At 39.0% G+C, this 10865-nt stretch overlaps 1 protein-coding gene across 1 annotated transcript; it reads left to right on the forward strand.

Moving 5' to 3' along the window:
* Positions 1-2833: 2833 nt before the first annotated feature.
* LOC308138924 (E3 ubiquitin-protein ligase TRIM21-like) lies at positions 2834-5458 on the forward strand (the record flags this gene model as incomplete). Its single annotated transcript, XM_080521229.1, has 1 exon — positions 2834-5458. The coding sequence occupies one exon, from the start codon at positions 2834-2836 to the stop codon at positions 4463-4465; it is 1632 nt and encodes a 543-aa protein (XP_080377355.1). The 3' UTR covers positions 4466-5458.
* Positions 5459-10865: the final 5407 nt, after the last annotated feature.

The following is a 10865-nucleotide window of genomic DNA, read 5'->3' on the forward strand; positions in this document are numbered from 1 at the left end:
CCTGTGTCCTTTATTTATTTTATTGTTCTTATTTATTTTTATTGCCTTTTAAGCGTTTTTATATTTCTATTTATTCTTTTAAATTGTTGTATTCTTTTTTGTAGTTTTTTAATGTGTTTGTAGTTTTTAATCTGTTTTTATTTTTATTTTATGGTTTTTTAGTGTTGGACTGTTTAGTTGTTGTTTTTTTTATTGTTTTTTTTATGTGCAGTCACATGTGCAGCACTTTGGGAACACGTTGTTGTTAAAATGTGCTATATAAATAAAAGTGGATTGGATTGGAAATGTGGAAAAACAGGAAGTGTCAATGTGATCATACTTTAAGATGTCAGCAAAATGTTTATAAAAGAAGCCAATGCGCCTAAAGAACAATTTTATGTGGCGGATTAAATAATAAAGAAATGGAAAGACATTCTTATTAGTATTGTCTTTAATTTATAGGATAGCATGTCAATTGAACGTAATAAATTAGAAATCAATACGAAAACGCACACCCCAAAATAAAGATGATGTAAATAGGTGAATACGTAATATTAATATTTATAGTAATAGATAATCAGCAGAGCAAACATTTCAAATATCCAGAGTTTGCACACAGTAAATTACAGACTATATACGAAACCAAATATAATAACGCTATACAAAGCAATATAAAGTATCTTATCTTTATATATATATATATATATATATGCGTGTGTGTGTGTGTGTGTGTATTTATACATACACATACACACACATATATATATATATATATATATTACTGTTGATGATGGCCTAACGTTTGCACAGGCTGAACGACGTAACAGATACATGTTTATGAGGCATGTGTAATATAAAATTTATTTTTTTCTGATGCATATTATAGATATAGACATATTCAGTACAACTTTATTGACATTACAGTGAATTGTTGATAAGCAGTAAACTGCAATTTAATATTGCATGTTCGAATGCTACGTTATGGAGTAACAACAACAATAACAACAACAATAATAATAATTAATAACAACAACAATAATAATAATTAATAACAACAACAATAATAATCGCTTCACAATTGAATCAATGTCAGCTTTTCTAGTTCAAGATTTAATAGTAATAATTCGTTTTAATAATTTTATTGAAGATGTTTTTTTCTTCTAGGTTTTGTGGCGCCCTCTAGAGGCCATGACACGCTTTGCATTAACTTTGCCTCATGGGCCATTTGGCTCTGCAACTTCTAGACTGGATCATGTGCATGCTGACTATGTGGGCTAATTTCCTAGTATTTCCAGACCTTCCTTTTCTATCGGGACCTTTGTATGTTTACTGTCTTGTTCTGAAGGCTCAAGTAGAATAGAATCTAAATCAGGCCTATTCAACTGGCGGCCCACGGGCCAACTCCGGCCCGCGGATGACATCAGACCGGCCGCAGATCAGTTCTGTTGACTTTTTTACTTTTTTTTACTTTTTTTTTTTTTTTTTTTTTTTAAAGAAAGACATTTAAAATACATTACAGTCATTCCAATGTGCTTTTATAGAGAAAATAGAAAAGCCCAACATATCCACATGAGCAGCAGGTGTGTTTGTGACGGTGGAAAGAAAAACTCCCCCAACAAGGAGAAACTTTGTAGAAACCAGAGTCAGAGGTGGAGGAATTCTGTGGACCGGTTGGGGTGAAAGGATAGAGGAGAGGAGAGGAGAGGAGAGGAGAGGAGAGGAGAGGAGAGGAGAGGAGAGGAGAGGAGAGGAGAGGAGAGGAGAAGAGAGGATAGAGGAGAGGAGAGGATAGAGGAGAGGAGAGGAGAGGAGAGGAGAGGAGAGGAGAGGAGAGGAGAGGAGAGGAGAGGAGAGGAGAGGAGAGGATAGAGGAGAGGAGAGGAGAGGAGAGGAGAGGAGAGGAGAGGAGAGGAGAGGAGAGGAGAGGAGAGGAGAGGAGAGGAGAGGAGAGGAGAGGAGAGGAGAGGAGAGGAGAAACAGAGAAAGACTTGGTGGGGAGAAACATACAATACCCTTGTTAGTGCTACATACATTTTTCTTCTTTTTAATAATACAGTAATCACAGTCATCTAAATATTTTCCAACTACCATGAGATGAAACCAGCCTGAGCAGCAACAGAGCAAAAACCAAAATAATCACAATAATTATAACAAAAGCAAAAACAAAAGGACATAAAACAAAGGAAAAAAAGAAAAAAAAGGAAAAGAGAAAAACGGAACGAAACAAAAAAGACAAAATAAAAAGCCGTGGTATTAAATCTGTTCGATAAACAGCTTTTGTTGTCAGATGCTCAACATTTTCAGTTACTGTGTGACATGAAATCCATTGGCAAGTTCAGCTAATCTTTCAATTCTGATCGTCTGTTTGCTCTCTTCTGTGGATTGTTGAAAGAAATTACAAGTAGAGATGTCAGAATTTACAACATTATACAGAAAGACATACATCATCTTTCAGATGTTTCAAATATGTGTTTATGGGGCTGAAACAGCCTTTGTTCCAAAACAAAAACACTATGATGTGTATAAAGTCAGTGATTTGTACTTTTTGCCATGTACCAAAATAAAAGACTTTTGAATGTGGCAGAGCATCGTGTCAGGTTGAGATCAGGAATAATAGCTCAGGGAATTGTCCGGCCCCCGGGGCCTTAGCTTTCTGAAAATGTGGCCCTCCCAAAAATAGAGTTGAATAGTCCTGATCTAAATGATTTATCCTGGAGGGAATTTTCTTTATAAGATGAAATGTTGGTTTCGGCATAATTTATAGAAAGCCACTACAAGAAGGCCAAAGAACCACATGTACAATGATGCATCAATCTTTCAATCAACTCTTGTCTTTTGTCGTCAGGGTGTGAAGATGTCTGCTGCCAGTCCAGATCACTTCCTGTGCTCCATCTGTCTGGACGTGTTCACTCATCCAGTCTCCACACCATGTGGACACAACTTCTGCAACCAGTGCATCACTGAGCACTGGAACTCCAAGGTCATATGTGACTGTCCCCTGTGTAAAGAGGTTTTCTACAAGAGACCTCAGCTGAGGGTCAACACTTTGCTCTCGGAGGTTGCTGCTCAGTTCAGACATGAAGCTGAACACAAAGCCAGCAGCAGCTCAGAGCAACAAGCTGCCAAACCAGGACAAGTTCCCTGTGACGTCTGCACTGGAACCAAAGTGAAGGCCCTCAAGTCCTGCCTGGTGTGCCTGGTCTCCTACTGTCAGACTCACCTGGAGCCTCACCTGACAGTGTCAGGCCTGAAGAAACATCAGCTGGTGGAGCCTGTGGAGAACCTGGAAGGCAGGATGTGTCCGAAGCACCAGAAACCTCTGGAGCTGTTCTGTAAGAGCGAGCAGACGTGTGTCTGCATGATGTGCAGTGTTTTAGAGCACAAGACTCACCAGCTTGTTCCTCTGAGTGAAGAATGTGAAGGGAAGAAGACGGAGCTGAGGAAGACTGAGGCTGAAATGCAGCAGATGGTCCAGAAGAGACGAGTGAAGATCAAGGAGATCAAAGAGTGTCTGAAGAAGAGTCAAGCTGCTGCAGACAGAGAGAAAGCAGAAGGTGTTGAGGTGTTCACTGCTCTGATGCAGCGTGTTGAGAGAGATCTGAACCAGATGATGGAGAGAATGGAAGAGGAAGAGAAAGCCAGAGAGAAACAGGCTGAAGGTCTCATCAAACATCTGGAAGAGGAGATCAGTGAGCTGATGAAGAGGAGCTCAGAGGTGGAGCAGCTCCTTCACTCTGAAGACCACCTCCACCTCCTCCAAGGCTTCTCCTCCCTGAAAGCTGCTCCACCCACCCAGGACTGGACGGAGGTCAGCATCCCTCCATCATCCTATGAGGGGACTGTGGTGAGAGCTGTGGCTCAGCTGGAGGAGACTCTCAGCAAAGACATGAAGAAGAAGGTGTTTGATCCTGAGCTGAAGAGGAAGCAGCAGTTTGCAGTGGATGTGACTCTTGATCCTGATACAGCAAATCCTCATCTCATCCTGTCTGATGATGGAAAACAAGTGAGTCATGGTGACGTGAGGAAGAAGCTTCCAGACAACCCAGAGAGATTTTCTAAGTATATTTATGTTTTAGGAAAACAGAGTTTCTCTTCAGGTCAATTTTACTTTGAGGTTCAGGTTAAAGGAAAGACTGAGTGGGATTTAGGAGTGATCAAAGAGTCCATCACCAGGAAGGGAGAGTTCACACTGAGACCTGATGAAGGTCTCTGGATAATATGCTTGAGAAATGGAAATGAGTACTGGGCTCGTAAAGAGCCTTCAGTTCGTCTCTCTCTGAGGTTTGCTCCTGAGAAGGTGGGGGTGTTTGTGGATTATGAGGAGGGTCTGGTCTCTTTTTATGACGTAGAAGCTGCAGCTCTGATCACCTCCTTCACTGGCTGCTGCTTCACTGACAAACTCCTCCCATTCTTCTGTCCCTGGTTTAATGATGGTGGTAAAAACTCTGCACCTCTGATCATCTGTCCTGTCAATCAAACTGTCTGATCAGTTTTCATCATGAAACGTCACCAACAATGAACAAAGTGGTGAGAAAGTGACGATTCACTGTGATCCATGGTGAACAACTCTAGGATTTCACTGAGCAGCAGTTTGTACCTAAAGAAACGTTCTGACAGTTTGTCCCAAACAAGTAAAGATCTGATGGAAGAGGAAACTGAGCAGTCAGATTCATGACATGTTTGACTCAATCAGGAAATTGTTCATGTGTTTGTTTTAGAGCTTCATGAGCAGGAATCTTTCAGTCTGTGTGTCTTCAAGCTGCAGAGTCACAACATGAACACACACGTTTTTCTCTGCAGCTTCAAAGCTTCTTAACGACATTTAATGTGAAGATTTTACAATCAAAAGTAACAGCTGGATGGAACAAGTATAAAAAACCTTTTTATTAAAGTTTTCATTTATGTAGGATGATTAACACGGTGTGTTCAAATGAACGTGTTGAAAGGTAGGAGGTTTGTCCCACACAGTGTAAATTGAAGAGAAACAAAAAACAGCATCAGCAATAAAGTGTAACGGCTCTGTGAGGATCAGTGCAAACTACATCCTGATCACACGTCATTTGTGAGGGTTTTGCCTGTAAATTGCTGAATGTTTGAAAACATAGACTTCAGCTCATGAATATAGACTCGCTTGGATCCCCTGGATTCCTCCTGAGTTTTTCCTCCATGGAAACATTATGGTTGGTGAAAGTTTTCTATTTTATGCATCCCCCTAATGCATTTCTTCTTCTCTGTATGTTTCAAAAGTCTTTTGTTTGTATTTGTATTTGACCAGGTTGATGTTTGGACATTGTTTCTACTCCGTCTCCAATTTGTTCCACAATTGTTCACCTTTAACTGTCGGATTAAAACTTTTCAGGGTTGTGTTTATGTTTCTGAGTCCTAAAGTTGAATTCCTCACGTATTTCATAACGACCAGTACGATCTGGAACCTTCTTTGTATTTGTCTTGGTAACAATCTGTAACTTGCTTTATAGAACATCTGTACTTTATAGAACATCTGTACTTTATACAACATCTGTACTGTTTGGAACTCCACAATGTCATTAAACTTCATGATCTTTGGTTTTAAAAATAATGACTTTGTGTGGTCCAGAAACCTTTATGGATTAATGGAATAGCTCTTTTTTGTAACATTACTATTGGTTTTACTGTGTTTTTATAAGTACTACCCCAAACCACAGTACAATAATATAAATAGGGCAAAATCAGAGAACAGTATAAGGTGTGTAAAGCTTTGATATTTAAAATGTGCTTTGCTTTTGCTATTATTGCAAAGTTTCTTGACATTTTCGTAGATCTATATTTAATGTGAGATTTCCAAGTAATTCTATCATCTATAAAAACTCCAAGGAATGTGATTTATGGCAATTATGGCAATTCTTAACTGCCTAATGGGAAATTTCACGTCTTCAAGATTAATCTCACTAAAACATTAACTCTCCATCAAGACGGGAAACAATTCAGTAGTGGTTTCAAAGAAGGTTGACCCAGTCTTTCTAGGTACAACAGACAAGTTCCAAACAACTCAAAACACAAGATATTTTGACTTTGGATCAGCTTTTTGGCTTCATCAATGCCACATCACATTAATTTAAATATTTACTCAAATTCAGAAGGCAGAATCTCTTCGATTAATTCTTCAATTCCCTTTAATTTCATTCAAGAAATAATGAGAAAAAATACTAAACTACTTGATTTCCCAGTATAGATTGATGGTCTGAGCTTTTATAGTAAATAGACCTGTATTTAATACCGTATTAGAAAGAGGTCAAACATGTGACATTAAATTACAAATTCTGGTCAATTGAATGAAAAATTGTATTTAGGATTTAATGAAGCTCAATTTACAGAAAGAAATAATGATCAAAGTAATATTAGTGCTTTTAGCAGTGTAAACACACACTGTATATATGTTTCAACCTGAAATGAATTCCCTTTATTGTTCCTGCTCAAGGTCCCTGACAGTCGGATCAGTTCTTCTAGCCAATGTGTCATCTCTGGAGTGTGAAGAAGTTTGGACAGAAAAGTGACATCTTCAGCACCGTAGCTGCGTCCAGCGATGGTGCACTTGTTGAACTGCATGACGTTCCTAGTGACAGTGCCAGTCTGATCAGAGAAAATGTCCTCAATGTGACCCAGCTGCTCATTCAGGGTGGCGCTTCGAGCCTGAGGAGGAGGAGAAACATCAGCGATCAGACGCTGGAGCTTCACTCACACACTGACTGCTTTCTGTTTCCACCTCCACCACTTATATGAAATAATTAAGATACGTAGACAAAGAACTTGATCTATCACCCTTGACTCTTGGGTTCGTAACGTGCTTGTAACACAAAGTCAATTACTTCATTGTGAAGGTTTTCCCAGAAGCATCCGGAGACTTTGAAAAGTAAACTCTCCCACGAGACATCGGCTGTCATCTTTGGAATAATTTCCCCCAAACTGTTTGTATTCGTCATGGCACTGCAGTTTTGTTAGGAAAAAACAAGTGTAGGCTTTTCTTGGGCAGAATATGAAAATGTGCATGTACTTGGTGGATTTGATTGTTTTACTGGAGAAAGTTCAAGGTCAGAAATTGACTCATTGTTTAATTGTAGTTAAAAAAAAGTGTTTCAGTAATTCATCTTTTCTAGTAAAAACCTCACAAAAAGTGAATACAATTCACATATGGATCATGTTTAATATTTATTAATTTCCTTCATTTCAGCATTCCTTACATTAACATAACTATAGTGAAATGTCCTTCTATCTTATCTATATTTCTGTGTACAACTCCTTTTTGTATTATTTTGAGCTATATTAAATCACTTCTGTAGAAATCACATTAAAACGGTCAAACTATTAAGAAAAAAGGGAGGAGAAAAGCTCCGCCCAATCAGAGCCTGGTTGATGAAGATGAGTACAGTTTGGTGAGGTCCCTTCAATTAGGGCACTACAGTCTCCTGGCGAAAGCCATGTCCCTGTAATAATAATCAAGTGGAGATTATGAAGAGAAATACAATCACTAATGAGAAAGCTCATATTTAAAAGGCCAGAGGTGGCCGGGAGGCGCTTCAGGACAGGTGGTGGAATCTGGTTCAGTGGGAGATGGATAAGATTGTTCTGGTTGTGGCCGGCTGGACACGACGGTGGACATGAAGCAGTTGGTCTGCCATCGGGACTGATGGTCGGTATGAATGAATGTATCCCACAACCACAGATCTGTATCGGTGGTGAGATTGTAATGACTGGTAAGGGCAGTAGGGGGCGCTGGTGAAGCATCAGTGACTGTGAGAGGAGACTCATTCAGCCAAGAAGGACAGTCGGAGGCGTGTCTATGGGATGTAAACAGTCAGTGGACCTATTGGCCCTCAGCTCAGTCTCACCTGTTGGACAGGAGCAATGAAGTGTCAGAGACTTGAACCAATCAGAACTCGCTGAATACTGAACTGATCTTCACCTGCTTCTCTTTCCTGCAAACTTCAGACATGCAGTTCTGATACTGGACACATGGTTTGCTGTGTTTTCATGTTCATGGTGGAATAAACAATAATAGAAGGTTCTGATTGGGGAACTATGATAGGTCATTTATAAAACACCCCAGATAGCAAAAGGCATTGATTCAACGTTGGATTTTGGTCAGATTGGTTATTTTTGGTTGAGGTTGAAAAAGCGATGTTGTTTCAATATTTAATTACAGTTACTATTTAAAAAATTGAAGAATTGTCATTGATTTGACATTGTTTAGATGTTGCATTTTCAATGTTGAATTTCCCTACATTGATATGACATTGTTTAGATGTTGCATTTTCAATGTTGAATTTCCCTACATTGATATGACATTGTATAGATGTTGCATTTTCAATGTTGAATTTCCCTACATTGATATGACATTGTTTAGATGTTGCATTTTCAATGTTGAATTTCCCTACGTTGATGTGACATTGTATAGATGTTGCATTTTCAATGTTGAATTTCCCTACGTTGATTTGACATTGTATAGATGTTGCATTTTCAATGTTGAATTTCCCTACGTTGATGTGACATTGTATAGATGTTGCATTTTCAATGTTGAATTTCCCTACATTGATTTGACATTGTATAGATGTTGCATTTTCAATGTTGAATTTCCCTACGTTGATGTGACATTGTATAGATGTTGCATTTTCAATGTTGAATTTCCCTACATTGATGTGACATTGTATAGATGTTGCATTTTCAATGTTGAATTTCCCTACGTTGATGTGACATTGTATAGATGTTGCATTTTCAATGTTGAATTTCCCTACATTGATGTGACATTGTATAGATGTTGCATTTTCAATGTTGAATATCTCTACATTGATGTGACATGGTTTCAATGTGGGCTGCTGATACTTTGTATTATTGTTATTACTTATGGCTTAAAAGGCCGAGAAATGACACTGAGACAAATGGAGGGCAGATTCTGATGACTGTGACTCACCAGGTACAACTGACATGAATTTAGTGTCCGGTCCAGAAGTGCCTTAAAATCAAGGTCAACTTTCACAAGGTTGAACTTTGATATGGTATACTTTTGCAAATCTTGCAATTATTCTACTCAAATTAGAGTATCATTATATTTTTGTATTGCGCATTGCATCATAGTCATAAGGAGCTGTATACTTCATCCGTATTTGATGAGATGTGTCAACACAACCATATGCATTGGAAAATCTATAGCGGTTTATGGCTTTGAGTGATACATTAATTTAATATAGACTGTATAATTAACATATTATGATATGCCATGTATTTGATCCATATTCCAGAAACAAAATGTGTGATTAGATATGGCCATATCTATTTTGAAGTTCGTCAGTATGTTCGGCCGGCTTAATAGAACATACTGACGAACTTCAAAATGTTTACTGTATACAATATTTTGTCTTCATGTCACATAGTGGGTTCGTATTTGACCAGATATGGTGCATATCAACAAAAATATGCTTTAGAGACGTCCATATTCTAGACCGAATCCAAAAACAGATATTTAGGGATTCTGGATATTTTCACCCTGAGGAACACCAAATCGAAATATTATTCATATCATTTTAGAATATATTTTCTTCATGATGTGGTTTATATTTGACCATTTGCTGGCAATGAAAATGTCATGAGATCAAGGCAGTAGCAGTTTTAGGCAGCTGCTCCACCTACTGAGGCGCCTGCACACCTCAGAGCATCTGGTACATGGCCTCCATGAGGACCACAAACTAGACATTTGGTGTCAAATCATTTGTCCTGTAAAATTGTTCAGTTCAAAGATTCAACACACACACACACACACACACACACACACACACACACACACACACACACACACACACACACACACACACACACACACACACACACACACACACACACACACACACGGGTTCACATTGTGCTTCGCAGACGGCTGGAAACTGCAAGAGATGTCGGTGGAGAATCAAAAATGGCGGTGTTGCGAGCGCCGCCATACTTATTTACCGATCGCCGCCATTTTGAAATTGGGCGTACCGGAAGTGACGTTTACAGAAGCGACATACAGGAAGTGACGTATCAGACCCCGAGGAACGTCGGGAATTACGTTTTCGGAGGCCCACCCACCGGAAGTGACGTTGGAGGACCCACTCGCCGGAAAAAAACTGTGCGCCGCGCTGTTCAAGCGCACATTTGTTCCCATTGCATTGTTTTCTTCACACGTGTACTCGAAGCTCAACAGAGTAAAGGATTGTCTTCTGCTAAGGTAAATAATTGCATTTTTTTCTGTGTAAAATATCAGCCTGCACTAATAAGAATGAAATGGTAGGTGGAGTTCTACCAGTATTTAGAGACTATGTTTATACTCGCACTGGAAGACCGTAGCCAGATCAGCTTCACAAGCTTCCATGAGGGAACAGATATGTTCATCTATCCCCAACTGTGTCAGTCTGTCCACATGTCTCTGCTGCTTTATTTCTCCGTCCAGACAACTCATAGTTTACTGTGTGCCTTCACTTATCACTCCTGCTAACTGCAGTTTCATCACAACATTTAGTTGCGATTACGTCCTAAATGGCTGAATTTTGTCACGTGGGTGAAAAGCCTCAAAACGGTGTGCATCAGCCTGCACTAATAAGTAGGACATGGTTGATAGGTGTCATTATATCAGTATTAGTGAGAGGAAGAGTTGTTGTATAGTTATGTTGGGAGCAATTCAAGTAAGATCAGCTCAAAGTTTATGTTGCTCTTTTTTTATCTTTGTTCCATGTGTTGGTTTATTGAGACCCCTACTGGTGTTTTTTTATCATACTGCATTACTGGATTTTTACAACCTGACTGGGATTTCTGTGTTATTATCAGTGCATCCAAATTAGAGAAAGTTTAATGGTTATGAGGGAGATCGAATATCTTATATA

Source organism: Blennius ocellaris (genome assembly GCF_963422515.1).
Source record: "Blennius ocellaris genome assembly, contig: SUPER_13_unloc_2, whole genome shotgun sequence".
Lineage (NCBI taxonomy): Eukaryota > Metazoa > Chordata > Actinopteri > Blenniiformes > Blenniidae > Blennius > Blennius ocellaris.